The 15410-nt window shown below is 36.3% G+C and overlaps 1 protein-coding gene across 2 annotated transcripts in view; it reads left to right on the top strand.

Moving 5' to 3' along the window:
- Positions 1-1644: 1644 nt before the first annotated feature.
- The window catches only part of SYCP1 (synaptonemal complex protein 1), a 161633-nt gene continuing 147867 nt past the window's right edge, over positions 1645-15410 (top strand). For both annotated transcript variants that reach the window (XM_060006973.1, XM_060006980.1), the window contains exons 1-7: positions 1645-1752; positions 4372-4456; positions 4633-4676; positions 4851-4907; positions 6043-6207; positions 6935-7002; positions 12024-12097. In XM_060006973.1, coding sequence (XP_059862956.1) covers positions 1645-1752; positions 4372-4456; positions 4633-4676; positions 4851-4907; positions 6043-6207; positions 6935-7002; positions 12024-12097 — 601 coding nt within the window. The remainder of the gene's footprint in view (positions 1753-4371; positions 4457-4632; positions 4677-4850; positions 4908-6042; positions 6208-6934; positions 7003-12023; positions 12098-15410) is intronic.

The following is a 15410-nucleotide window of genomic DNA, read 5'->3' on the forward strand; positions in this document are numbered from 1 at the left end:
CCTTACTCACCTAGGCTATTAAAACTGTCTCCCTAACTCCAGTATCATAAATCTAAACCGTTTTTCATACTACAAATTTTCTTCTGAACTTGATCATGCCCCCTTTTCTGTTCAAACTTCCTCAAGATTCCCATCCATAAAGGCTAAAATCCAAAAGCCTTCGAGAGGCCGTCACATCTGCTAAGTCTCCAGTCTCATCATTTTCCCATTTGCGTCCTCACACACCTACACCGCACTGCCTGGACCCACTCACTCTTTTTATTTATTTTTATTTTTTGCGGTACACGGGCCTCTCATTGCTGTGGCCTCTCCCGTTGCGGAGCACAGGCTCCAGATGCGCAGGCTCAGCGGCCATGGCTCATGGGCCCAGCCGCTCCGCGGCATGTGGGATCTTCCCGGACCGGGGCACGAACCCGTGTCCCCTGCATCAGCAGGCGGACTCTCAACCACTGCGCCACCAGGAAAGCCCCCTCAGTCACTCTCGGACTTCTCTCTCTCACGACTCCAGCGCCTTTGCCTACCGCCCCTCAGCCGGGAACACCCCTTCCCGCATTCACTATCTAGCCAACGCTCTATTCACCCTTCTGTTTTCTACGGAAGTAGTAACAAAAGTGTACCACATCCGTGAAGCTCTCTCCTGACTCCCAAGCCACTGTAAAGGCCACTCTCCCTTTCTAAGGGTCCCAACAACCCTTAGAAAATTACTACCATTAAATGATTACAGGGGGTTATAATTATGTTTGCACTTGTTTCTTCCCTAAGACTGTGAGTTCTTCTTAGAGGACAGAAATAGATTTTTCACTCTCAGCTCCATTCTATCACAGCACCTGATAGTTTTCCTCACATTCTTTAACAATAGGAGAAGCTTAAAGAAGACCAATTCTAAGGAGAAAGAGTATCCAGGGAAGAATTGCTACTAAGGTAAAGGGAAATCTCGCGAGATGTAGGTCTTGCGCCCCGGGTCAACGGAGGTCGCCGACCGTTATTTAGCCGTTAAACCTCCAACCGCCCTGCACTTCCCTCCTGGCCGCTCGGCTGGCGCGATATCCCGCCTTTTCCGAGGTTCGGAGGCAGAAGTTCGTGTTGGTTCTTTCTGCTGCCCTAATAGACAGCAGGTGGCGGTTCGCGTGAGCACCGAGCCCGCCGTTTCCCGCTAGTTTTTTAAAGGTAAGGGCAGGTGTGCCGAGTTCCCTCCCTGATGATTGAACCCAGAGCTGGGCGACGTTTAGTTACTGGCCCTCCCACACGCAGGCAGCCCCCGGCGCCTTGTGGCGCCTTCTCCGTAGTCGTCTAAGCACCTCAACTAGTTCTTCCCGGCGAGGTGATGCAATTTAACAGGGCTGGTGGAGGTAACGGGCTTCTTTTCAGGCAGTCCCGGCGAAGATGCCTAGTTTGAGTTTCTCGATTATCCATTGACGTCGCCAGCGTGGCCATTGCTGGTGGGGGGATGGTGGGGACAAATAGGGGATGTTTCTGCTTTGAACACCACGGCAGTAAGGGACACCGTAGGCTTCCATGGTAGCAAATGTTTCACGCATTCCTTTATATACCCATTTATTATAGAATAAGTAGTGTATTAATGAAACAATGTAAAGCACTTTCTCCCCCATCTTGAGCAATAGATAATTACGACTGGAAGAGAAAATGGAAAAGCAGAAGCCCTTTAAATTGTTTGTACCACCGAGATTAAGTAGCAGTCAAGTATCTGCAGTGAAACCTCAGACTTTGGGTGGAGATTCTGATTTCTTCAAGGTAAATTTGCATTTATTCATTAGGTAAATGAGGTAAAGTGAACTTTCTTACTGGTGATATAATTTTTTTCAGTAAATATGTTCTGATTTACCCAAGAATTTTGAATAGCATTTCTTTGAATGAATAATGAGCACACTTAATGTGTTTAGGCATCATTCATTTAAAGAAATAATTACTGGTGCTTTGGAATTCTGCATACATAATGGAACCTGCTTACTTTAATCTTCTTTCTTTAAATGATTTAAAGCAACTTATGAACATATACAATGAAATAGTAAAATATAAATTAGAAGAATATTAGGATCAAGGAAAATTAAGAAAATTTGGACAAATATGTTGACATACTGGTAAAAATCAGTGTTTGAGGTTAAAATTTGACTCTGAGCTTCTGGGTTGACAGGATAAACGGGAAGTTCGTACGTGTAGTAGGTTCTTATAGGAAAGGAGGAATAGAGCTTTTTTTAGTAATTTATTTAAATTTCTCATGTGGGGACTTCCCTGGCCAGTCCAGTGGTTGACTCCGCACTTTCATTGCAGGGGGCATGCGTTCAGTCCCTGGTCAGGGAACTAAGAACCCACATTATGCACAGTGTGGCAAAAAAAAAAAAATTACATTAAAAAAATAATTTTTTTAACATCTTTATTGGGGTATAATTGCTTTACAATGGTGTGTTAGTTTCTGCTTTATAACAAAGTGAATCAGTTATACATATACATATGTTCCCATATCTCTTCCCTCTTGCGTCTCCCTCCCTCCCACCCTCCCTATCCCACCCCTCCAGGCGGTCACAAAGCACCCAGCCAATATCCCTGTGCCATGCGGCTGCTTCCCACTAGCTATCTACCTTACGTTTGTTAGTGTGTATATGTCCATGACTCTCTCTTGCCCTGTCACAGCTCACCCTTCCCCCTCCCTATATCCTCAAGTCTGTTCTCCAGTAGGTCTGTGTCTTTATTCCTGTCTTACCCCTAGGTTCTTCATGACATTTTTTTTCTTAAATTCCATATATATGTGTTAGCATACGGTATTTGTCTTTTTCTTTCTGACTTACTTCACTCTGTATGACAGACTCTAGGTCTATCCACCTTATTACAAATAGCTCAATTTCGTTTCTTTTTACGGCTGAGTAATATTCCATTGTATATATGTGCCACATCTTCTTTATCCATTCATCCGATGATGGGCACTTAGGTTGTTTCCATCTCCGGGCTATTGTAAATAGAGCTGCAATGAACATTTTGGTACATGACTCTTTTTGAATTTTGGTTTTCTCAGGGTATATGCCCAGTAGTGGGATTGCTGGCTCGTATGGTAGTTCTATTTGTAGTTTTTTAAGGAACCTCCATACTGTTCTCCATAGTGGCTGAACCTATTCACATTCCCACCAGCAGTGCAAGAGGGTTCCCTTTTTTCCACACCCTCTCCAGCATTTATTGTTTCTAGATTTTTTGATGATGGCCATTCTGACTGGGGTGAGATGATATCTCATGGTAGTTTTGATTTGCATTTCTCTAATGATTAATGATGTTGAGCATTCTTTCATGTGTTTGTTGGCAGTCTGTATATCTTCTTTGGAGAAATGTCTATTTAGGTCTTCTGCCCATTTTTGGATTGGGTTGTTTGTTTTCTTGTTATTGAGCTGCATGAGCTGCTTGTAAATTTTGGAGATTAATCCTTTGTCGGTTGCTTCATTTGCAAATATTTTCTCCCATTCTGAGGGTTGTCTTTTGGTCTTGTTTATGGTTTCCTTTGCTGTGCAAAAGCTTTGAAGTTTCATTAGGTCCCATTTGTTTATTTTTGTTTTTATTTCCATTACTCTAGGAGGTGGGTCAGAAAGGATCTTGCTGTGATTTATGTCATAGAGTGTTCTGCCTATGTTTTCCTCTAAGAGTTTGATAGTTTCTGGCCTTACATTTAGGTCTTTAATCCATTTTGAGCTTATTTTTGTGTATGGTGTTAGGGAGTGATCTAATCTCATACTTTTACATGTATCTGTCCAGTTTTCCCAGCACTACTTATTGAAGAGGCTGTCCTTTCTCCACTGTACATTCCTGCCACCTTTATCAAAGATAAGGTGTCCATATGTGCGTGGGTTTGTCTCTGGGCTTTCTATCCTGTTCCATTGATCTGTCTTTCTGTTTAAAAAAATAAATTTCTTATGTGGAACTTTATGTTGGAAATAGGATGAAGCAATGAATATTTTAATTTTCTATGTTGTAGAAAAATTCTTATGTCTCTATAGCCAAAGAGTATAATATTAAAATGCTATTCAGTGAAGAAAATTCTCAATTCTACCAGGGGAAAGATCATAATGAAATTGAAGAAAGCCAATATTCTAAGCTACTAATTAAAATCACTAAAATTATTACTGAGTACTTAACAAAGCATGTATCATGTAATTTTAGTTTAGCTTTCTCTTATAAGTGAAAATTAAAAAATTTTGCTTTGTTTACAGGGCAAAATCGTTTGATATATTTAACACTATGTATACATTAAAGGATTTACAATTATAGTCACTTTTTTAAGCAGATGTATACTGTATATGTAATTACATATTACACTGCTAGTTATTAGAGTGGTATGAGACAGTGTGTTTAAGAACTTCTTTGTGTTTCTAGGGTTTCAACAAATGTGTTGAAGATGATTTTGGTTTTCCATTTGCAATGACTAATTTCTCCAAAAATGGGAAAAACATTGATTCAGGTAGGAGACTAGAAAAGCAATGTATCACCTTACATAGAAGCATTTTTAAAATACACATTGCTAGATATCAAATAAGAGTATTATATTGATAGCGTTGACATTAAAGCTAGATATAATACTTAATATATAAAACAGGATGTTGGCATATTTAATTCCAGTTGTCTTTTATCTTGCAGATCCTGCTTTACAAAAAGTTGACTTTTTGCCCATGCTTGAACAGGTCAGTTAAGTATAGTGTATATAGATATAACCTGTTTAGATATTGAATGGCTTGCTTGAAAAAGAAAAAAAAGTCTTTAGTTGTTGGATTACTAGTCTTCAGTATTTAATTGCTGCTATTTGGAAACTATCATCAGGAGTATTTTCTCATAGGAAAAATTTATTCATTTTTTAGGTTGATAATTCTGACAGTTGTCATTACCAGGAGGGACTAAAAGACTCTGATTTTGAGGTCAGAAGATTTCCTGTCTATATTAAATTTCTTGTAATTGGAGTATCATTTATTATTACTTGTATTTATCTTTCTTTTGAAGCTTCAAAAGGATTAATATTTAGTTAAGGTTTTAAGTTATATTCTTTAAAACCTTTTTGCCACTTTGCTTTTCTTTTGAATTTGCTGAAACACTAGGCCTCTGTATTTTCCTGAGTTATAAAAGCATGAATTCTTACGGGGCAATTTAACTTTAAACCATAAAAATCAAGAATAGGAAAGGGGAGATGAATGCAATGTGTGAAAAGGTTGAGAATTAAGCCAGTATTTTACAAACAATTCTTGAATTAATAGGTATGATTGTTTGGCTGGTTTACTGTCTAAGGAATTTGTAGGATATACTGTACTTTTGATTTTAGTTATAAAAATCATTCTTTCTTATGGCACATAGATGTCTTTAAAGCAAAGAGAAATTCCATGGCCTGGTAAAGTGCTATCTGGTTGTTGCTGGGATTATGGTATCACAAATTTAGAAATACGGAATTTATTCATATATTTTGATAACAGAGCTATCAGCAAGGAGAAAGTAGCATGATTAAAAAAATAAAAGCAAACCTTTGACATTTACCTTATAATGTGGAAAGGGATGATGCAGGAAATCCAAATAAAATCCAAATAAAACCTCAGGCTAAATGAAAGATCTTGTGTTCACTATTATTTTTCTTGTCATTGTACCTTAAACTTCATATCCTTTGGCTAATCCTTAAGCTGTTTGTATAACCAAAATATTTCAAGACCATTGCTAAAATTGACACATTTCATGTAGAGTGATTTATTTTAGCTTTTAAGCAGCCAGATTCTCTCATTGACTTAAAGATTTCTAACTTCTGGCTTAGGCACATTTTGAAGTTATTTGATTTTATTCATCAAGGAATAACTTAGTCAGGTGACCAGTAACCTTAGTAAAGTAGCTAATATTGCCTTAGTAGTTAGAAAAAAGTTAATATAGCTTTCAGCATGGTATTAGGGCATAAATTGAGGAGAGATTTGGTCTCAACTATTAAGATACTCATGGATATTTTCAATAGGCAGCTGTAGTTTGGTTATACTAAAATTTTGAACTATTAACAGTCATTGAAAACCTATTTTATAATAGAATTCAGAACCAATGAGCAGACTATATTCAAAACTGTATAAGGAGACTGACAAGATCAAGAAGTGGAAAGTGAGTGTAGAATCTGAACTGAAGCAGAAAGAAAACAAGTTGCAAGAAAATAGAAAAATAATTGAAGCACAGCGGAAAGCCATTCAAGAACTACAGGTATAATGAAATTTGTAATTGAAAATATAGTATAGTAAATCTTATAATACTATTAAAACTAGAGTATTATTTCAGAGTAAGTTGGGTTTATCTTGTTTCTGTGATGTGGATTTTAAGAATGGTGTTTTTTGAAGTTTCATTAATATTAGTTGCATTTCAACTTTAGGATGAGCAGAAGACAGGCTGCATGAAACTTAATGCAAATGACTAGGGAAATAGTAATTTACTTTAGATAAAGATTGATTTAATGATTCTAATTATAGAATTTTAATTTTTATTGGTTCCTGTTACTGATGATGTTTTGTTTGATATGTCTTTTTTTATTATATTAGAAAATGACATTGTAGATAAAACTTTAAATTTGAAACTGTTTCTCTTCAATTTTATGGCATAGTGAAAGAAAAATTTTGAGAAAATGCAACATTGGGTTAGGAGAAAGATAAAACATCATTTCAAAATGTTTAGGGAAGATAATATCACATTAAAATATTGTTGGATACATTTTGGAGATAATTCAGCAAACCTAATTTTAGACTGATGAAAGTGAGACCCATATTCTTATAGGATATCCATAAGTGTGACAAAAAAAGTTCTTCTTTGTGTTCAAAGAAAATATTTCTTATTGACCATCATAGCATGTTAGCAAAGAAATGCTGCTTAATGAATATACTCATGTTTATTTTGCTAAGTAAAATGTGATGAACTGTTCTTTTGTCTTATAAATTAGTTTGAAAATGAAAAAGTAAGTTTGAAATTAGAAGAAGGAATTCAAGAAAATAAAGATTTAATAAAAGAGTAAGTAATAATTTAATGAATTTGTTCTTTACAAATTTATTTTTTATTCCAAACTAATTATTAAAATAATTTCCAAAAATTGGATGTGCTCTTTCTGTTGTATAATATTAATTGATATATAGAATTCTATCTGGGTGCTGTGGAGAAAAGGAAGACATACCTATTTTACATTCTTGCATTTGGCAAACTGTGGTCACTGACTAGTAACTTCTCACTTTTTAAAATGACAGGCAGGGAAGCCATTACTTAGTGTTGATAAAGGTACCTGATAATCTTATATCTACAACTGCCTATGTATATTGTATACCTTTTTGTTTGACTATTGTTTTAGGTGAAACCCTTGCAGAAGAGGGCTCAACTTAGTTCCAAGCTAATTCTCACTGTCAAATTCCTGTTTTTGCCAGTGGCCCAATCATTCTCCCATTAACTTTGGCTTAAAACTTTAGTATCATCCTTTTTTTTAAAATTAATTAATTTATTTTATTTATTTAATTTTGGCTGTGTTGGGTCTTCATTGCTGCGCGCGGGCTTTCTCTAGTTGTGGTGAGCGGGGGGCTACTCTTTGTTGCGGTGTGCGGGCTTCTCATTGCGGTGGCTTCTCTTGTTGCAGAGCATGGGCTCTAGGCGCATGGGCTTCGGTAGTTGTGGCTTGCAGGTTCTAGAGCGCAGGCTCAGTAGTTGTGGCACACAGGCTTAGTTGCTCCACAGCATGTGGGATCTTCCCGGACTAGGGCGCCAACCCGTGTTACCTGCATTGGCAAGCAGATTCTTAACCACTGTGCCACCAGGGAAGTCCAAGAATTAGGTTTGTAGTTACTTGTTTTGATTTTACAAAATCAGTAACAATAAAAAGTTCCTCTGTCTAGAACAGTGGTTCTTAAACTTTAGCAAGCTTCAGAATTACCCGCAGAGCTTCTTAAAACACATGTTGTTGGCCTCTCCTCCCCTGCCAGAGTTTCTGATTCAGTGGAGTAGACTTAAGAATTTGTACTTCTAACAAGTGATGTGGATGCTGCTGGTGCAAGGATCATACTTTGAGAACTACTGATTTGTGGTAGAGAATAGTCACAGGCTTTGAAAACAAAACAAAGCCACCTTTGATTTCAGTGACTTCTTAACCTTTTCATTTATTAGATTATTGAAAATGTTAAAGGATGTAGTTTATGTAATATTACAGCTTTTGCTCTTCATTAAACTAATATTTAGACTTAAAAATTATTATAAAATGTTAATCTGTAACAATTCATTTCTGCAGAAAAATTATACATTGGAAAATTTAAACTGGTGTATATGTTAGCAACTTCGAGACACCCAGAGGTCTTTTTTTTTTAACTTTCAATACCATTTAATGAGATTTGGAAGATATGACTGCATTATATTGACCTTTAAAATTTTTTTTGGTTGAGATATAATTGACATATAACATTATATTATTTTTAAGTGTATAATGTAATGATTGATATATGTATATATTGCAAAATTATCACCACAATAAGTCTAGTTAATATCCATTACCACATATAATTGCAGATTTTTTGTTTTGACAAGAACCCTCAAGATCTACTCTCTTAGCAACTTTCAAATATACAATATTACTAACTGTATTCATCATGCGGTATATTACATCCCCGGGATTTATTTTATGACTGGAAGTTTGTACCTTTTAACTCCCTTCACTCATTTTGCCCACCTCCCACCTCTGTCTCTGGCAACCATCAATCTGTTGTCTGTATCTATAAGTTTTTAATTTTTTTTTTTAAGATTTCACATATAAATGAGACCATACGGTATTTGTCTTTCTTTGTCTGAGTTATTTCATATAGCATAATGCTCTCAAGTTCCATTCATAATGTTGTAAATGACAGGATTTCCTTCATTTTTATGGGTGTATATATATTCCACACTTTATTTATCCATTGATAGTTAGGTTGTTTCCATGTCTTGACTGTTGTAAATAATGCTGCATTGAACATGGGGATGCATATGCCTTTTCAAGTTAGTATTCTTGTTTCCTTTGGATAAATCCCAAGAAGTAGAATTGCTAGATCATATGGTTTTATTTTTAATTTTTTGAGGAGCCACCAAACTGTTTTTCATAGTGGCTGAACCAATTTATATTCCCACCAGTAGTGCACAAGGGTTCGCTTTTCTCCACATCCTCACCAACACTTGTTATCTCATCTTTTTAATAATAGTCATTCTAATAGGTGTGAGGTAGTATCTCATTGTGATTTTGATTTGCATTTCCCTGGGGGTTAGTGATGTTGGGCACCTTTTCATGTACCTGTTGACCATCTGTATGTCTTCTCTGGAAAAATCTCTGTCCAGATCCTCTTCCCACATTAAAATCAGATTGTTTTTTGCTATTGAGTTGCATGACTTCTTTATATACTTTGGATATTAACCTCTTATCAGATATATGATTTGCAAATATTTTCTCTCATTTAGTAGGTTGCCTTTTAATTTTGTTTATGGTTTCCTTTGCTGTGCAGAAGCTTTTAAATTTGATGTAGCCCACTTGTTTATTTTTCCTTTTGTTACCTTTGCTTTTGGTGTTAAATCCAGAAAATCATCACCTATGTCAAGGAGCTTACTGCCTATGTTTTCTTCTAGGAGTTTTATGATTTCAGATCTTAGGTTCAAGTCTTTGATCCCTTTTGACTTTATTTTTGTGTGTGGTGTAAGGTAGTGGTCCAGTTTTGTTCTTTTGCATGTGGCTGTCTAGTTTCCCCAACACCATGTATTGAAGAGACTGTCCTTTCCTCATTCTGTATGTTTTTGGTTTCTTCGTCATGAATTAATTGACTGTATATCTGTGGGTTTATTTCTGGGCTGTCTATTCTGTTCTATTGATTTATGTGTCTGGTTTTATGCCAGTACCATACCATTTTGATTACTATAGCTTTATAATGTAGTTTCAAATCAGGAAGTGTGATGCCTCCAGCTTTGGTCTCCTTTCTCAAGATTACTTTGGCTAATTGGGGTTTTTGGTGATGCCATACAAATTTTAGTATTGTTTGTTCTGTTTCTGTGAAAAATGCCATTGGAAATTTGAGTGGGATTGCATTGAATTTGTAGATTGCTTTCAGTAGTGTGGTATTGTGATTTATAAGAAAATATATATATATATTTGGTCATTCAGATGACCAAAATATATTTCACGTATATATTTAGTTTTCATCCATCTTTCCTGACTCACAACTCTTCAAACCCTTGGAATTTCCTAAATGTTGAGAGTGAAAAGGTGTCTTGTTATGCTAATGAGGTGACTTTTGGACCCCACCTAAAGATAGGGGCCGGTTGCCTGGAGAGCCAACCACGTGGTTAGAGGATTGGAACTTCCAACCTCTGGGGACAGGCAAGGACCTGGAGGTTGAATCAGTTGCCAATGGCTAAAGATTTAATCAGTCATGACTATCTAATGAAGCCTCTGTAAAAACCTGAGAGGTCAGGGTTCGAGAGGTTCCTGGTTGGTGAACATGTGGAGATTTGGGGAGAATGATGAGCTCGGAGAGAGCATGAAAAATTCTCACCCTTTCCTCATACCTTGCCCTGTGCATCTTTCCCACTTGGCTGTTCCTGAGTTATATCCTTTTATGATAAACCAGTACTCTAGTAAGTAAATTGTTTCTCTGTTCTCTGAGTCATTCTAGCAAATTAATAGAAGCCAAGGAGGAGGTCATGGGAACCTCTGATTTATAGCCAGTGGGACAGAACCACAGGTAACAACCTGGGCTTGCAACAAGCATCTGAAGTTGGTGGGATAAGGGGAGGGTAGCAGTCTTATAGGACTGAACCCTTAACTTATGAAGTCTGATGCTATCTCCAGGTAGATGGTGTCAGAATTGAATTGTAGGACACTCAGCTGTGGTGCCCAGAATTGCTTGTTGGTGTGAGGAACCCCCTTCCAATTTTGGAATTGGTACCAGACTCCATTTAGGTAGTGTGGACATTTTAACAATATTAATTCTTCTAATTCATGGACACAGAAGATTTTTCCATTTATTTGTGTCTTCTTCAATTTCTTTCATCAGTGTGTTATAGTTTTCAGTGTGCAGGTCTTTTACCTCCTTGGTTAAATGTATTCCTAAGTGTGTTATTCTTTTTGATGCAATTGTAAATGGAATTATATTCTTAATTTCTCTTCTGATAGTTCATTATTAGTGTACAGAAATACAACTGATTTTTGTATGTTGGTTTTGTATCCTGTAACTTTACTGAATTTGTTTATTAGTTCTAACAGTTTTTCGGTGGAGGCTTTAGGGTTTTCTATATATAATAGCATGTCATCTGCAAATCGTGACAGTTTTACTTTGTTCTTTCTGATTCAAGTGCCTTTTATTTTCTTGTCTATTGCTGTGGCTAGGACTTCCAATACTATGTTGAATATCAGTGGCAAGAATGGGCATCCTTGTCTTGTTCCTGATCTTACAGGACAAACTTTCAGCTTTTCAGGGTTGAGTATGATGTTAGCTGTGGACTTGTTATATATGGCTTTTATTATGTTGATGTAGGTTCCCTCTGTACCCACTCTGTTGAAAATTTTTATCATAGATGGATTTTGAATTTTGTCAAAAGCTTTTTCTGCATCTGTGAGATGATCAGAGGTCTTATTCACATAATTAATGACTCTTCAGAAAATTACTTATTTTATGTTTCGAAGGTAAGATAGCTAGAATATTTCTGGGGTAATTAGTAATGAAAATACCAATCCTCTCTTCTCATTTTATTTCTTAGGTGAATCTGGAACTGTTTACTAAAAGGTTATTGAAAGCTACTTGGGTAGAAACTTTTAAGGAGCTTTTCACTTTAAAAGGAGGCAGTTATTAAATCATCTTTGCTAATAGTACAGTCAACCAATTTTTCCTTTATAGTCATTTATGAACGATATGTGATATATATTAAATATTATGATGTTTTAAGAATTTCTTTAAAATTGTAACAGTAATGTTTCATAACTTTTATATATGATTTTGCTTTGAGATACATTACACTTATGCAAACTCTTTCCTCTGTTTCAGGAATAATGCTACAAGGCATTTATGTAATCTACTCAAAGAAACTTGTGCCAGATCTGCTGAAAAGACAAAGAAATGTAAATATCTTTCTCATTTTATATGATTTTATCAATTTATTGTTATTACTTTAATGGTGGGGGTGGAGAGGGAAACAAATTGTCTTTTCAGTTTTTGGAACCAATTAAAAATTTTAAAAAAATATTTATTTATTTATTTATTTGGCTGCGTTGTGTCTTAGTTGTGGCACATGGGATCTTCACTGCAGCATGCAAGGTCTTTTGGTTGTTGCATGTGGGGTCTTTTCATTGCAACATGTGGGGTATTTTTGTTGCAGCACGTGGGGTCTTTTTGTTGCAGCACGTGGGCTTCTCTCTACTTGTGGCGCACGGGCTCCAGAGCACGCGGGCTAGGTAGTTGTGGTGCATGGGCTGTCTAGTTGCGGCACATAGGCTCCAGAGTGTGCAGCCTCAGTAGTTGCGGCATGTGGGCCCTCTAGTTGTGGTGCGTGGGCTCTAGAGCATGCAGGCTCAGTAGTTGTGGCACGGCCTTAGTTGCCCTGTGGCATGTGGGATCCTAGTTTCCTGACCAGGGATCGAACCCATGTCCCCTGCATTGGAAGGTGGATTCTTAACCACTGGACCACCAGGGAAGTCCCAGGAGCCATTTTTTATTTGAACAAGTTATATGTGTCTCATACCATTTCTTTATATAAGTAGTAACTAGATTCTCAGTTCTTTGAGCTTTGAAAAGTTCTTCAAGCTTTTTGAAAGATAATATATTTTAAAAGATATATATTTACTTGGCATTTATGGTTAATTCGCATTTCAATTAAAGTGTGGTCTTGAGACTAACCTTCTCTTCTGTTTGGAACAACCAGGAAATTGAATCAAGAATGATATATAGCCATGTTCATAATAGAAAATACTGATGGAGGGCTATGCTGAAAGCACAGTGCTTAAGAATAGCAGTGTAGTATTTATTTATAAATAGAATTCTCAAATTTCTTCTAAAGAAACATTATTTTAAGACATTCTATTAAGGTTGTAGTATGTATGTGAAAGTGCATGTTTTTATTTTATGCATATTTTGATGTTAATTGTAAAGTAGGAATTTTTTTCATTTTGATGAAAAACATAATCTGATTTTCAAAAATAATTGTTTTTGTCTTTGTCATTAATCTGCCATTAGGTCTACTTTGTTGTTTGTTTGTTTCTGCCAAGAATCTGTTGGGAAATACTGTCTACCTGCTTTTTCAGGATAGCCTCTATTTTTCAAATTTTAATTGATACCACACAGCTTAAGAGCTTGGATTGAAGAGATAGATAGCCCTGTGCTCAAATTCAAACTTTCAGTTGTTATCTGCTTGACCTTGAATAATTTGAATAATTTATGTAATCTCTGACCCTCTGTTTATTAGTTAGTAAAGTAACTCAGTGTTGTTTTGAGAATTAAGGTAGTTAATAAATATAAAATGCTTAAACAGTGCAAAGTGCTCAATAAATGTTAGCTGTTATTATTATTTCTAGTATGCAGTATTGCTAGTTATTTTATTCTTGGTCTCTGCCTAAAGTACTTTGCTTTTGCAACTACATATACCTTCCAGAATGTACCGCACCACTATCAGCTCTTCCATGATACCCTGTTTATTCAACTTGCAAGATTAACTTTTCTGTCTAAATATAAAAAGTGGTGAAAAGTATATGGATGGGGTAGAGAGATAGTATATGGACTGCACTGTAGAAAGTAACCTGGACTAGAGAGGCAAGGCTGTTAGTTCTTTCTTCCATTTAGTTTTAAGCTAAGTCAGATATCAGATGGTGGGAGAGGTTTGAAGAACCTTTTAAACATTTTTAGGTGATCTCTTAAGTGAACTAAAGAGTATATCTTTTTTCCTTATATTTGTTCGTTTGTTTATTTATTTATTTATTTATTTATTTATTTATTTATGGCGATGCCACATGGCTTGCAGGATCTTAGTTCTCCAGCCAGGGATTGAACCTGTGCCCTTGGCAGTGAAAGCACAGAGTCCTAACCACTGGACCACCACAGAATTCCCCTAAAGAGTATATCTTGATGTGACATGTAGATTCTTTTTTTCCTAAAACATCTTTTATTTATTTTATTATTATTATGATTATTATTATTTTTTAAATTTTTATTGGAGTATATTTGATTTACAATGTTGTGTTAGTTTCAGGTATACAGCAAAGTGAATCAGTTACACATACATATACATATATCCACTCTTTTTTAGATTCTTTTCCCATATAGGCCATTACAGAATATTGAGTACAGTTCCCTGTGCTATGTAGCAGGTCCTTATTAGTTATCTATTTTATATATAGTAGTCTGTATATGTCAGTTCCAATGTCCCATTTTATCCCTTCCTCCCACCTTACCTCCTGGTAACCATAAGTTTGTTTTCTACATCTGTAACTCTATTTCTGTTTTGTAGATAAGTTGATTTGTACCTTTTTTTAGATTCCACATATAAGCAATATCATACGATATTTGTCTTTCTCTGTTTGACTTACTTCACTCAGTATGATAATCTCTAGGTCCATCCATGCTGCTGCAAATGGCATTAGTTCATTCTTTTTTCTGGCTGAGTAATATTCTGTTGTATATATGTACCACATTTTCTTTATCCATTCTTCTGCGGATAGACATTTAGGTTACTTCCATGTCCTGGCTATTGGAAATAGTGCTGCAGTGAACATTGGGGTGCATGTATCTTTTTGAATTATGGTTTTCTCTGGATATATGCCCAGGAGTGGTGGATCATATGGTAGCTCTGTTTTTAGTTTTGTAAAGAACCTCTATACTGTTTTCCATAGTGGCTGTACCAATTTACATTCCCACCAACAATGTAGGAGGGTTCCTTTTTCTGCACACTCTCTCCAGCATTTACTGTTTGTACATTTTTTGTTGATGGCCATTCTGACCAGTGTGAAGTGATACCTCATGGTAGGTTGTTTTTTTTTTTCTTTCAGATGGTAAAATTTTTGTTTTTTTTTAAAGATACTATAATTAATTAATTAATTTATTTATTTTTGACTGTGTTGGGTCTTCATTTCTGTGCGAGGGCTTTCTCTAGTTGCGGCAAGTGGGGGCCACTCTTCATCACGGTGCGCGGGCCTCTCACTATCGCGGCCTCTCTTGTTGCAGAGCACGGGCTCCAGACGCGCAGGCTCAGTAGTTGTGGCTCACGGGCCTAGTTGCTCTGTGGCATGTGGGATCTTCCCAGACCAGGGCTTGAACCCATGTCCCCTGCATTGGCAGGCAGATTCTCAACCACTGCACCACCAGGGAAGCCCTCAGATGGTAAAATTTATTGGAAATACCTGATCTATATTTAAAACTCATAAATGTACAGTTGAAAAAAATAGA

The sequence above is a fragment of the Delphinus delphis genome, chromosome 1 (assembly GCF_949987515.2).
Source record: "Delphinus delphis chromosome 1, mDelDel1.2, whole genome shotgun sequence".
Classification (NCBI taxonomy): domain Eukaryota; kingdom Metazoa; phylum Chordata; class Mammalia; order Artiodactyla; family Delphinidae; genus Delphinus; species Delphinus delphis.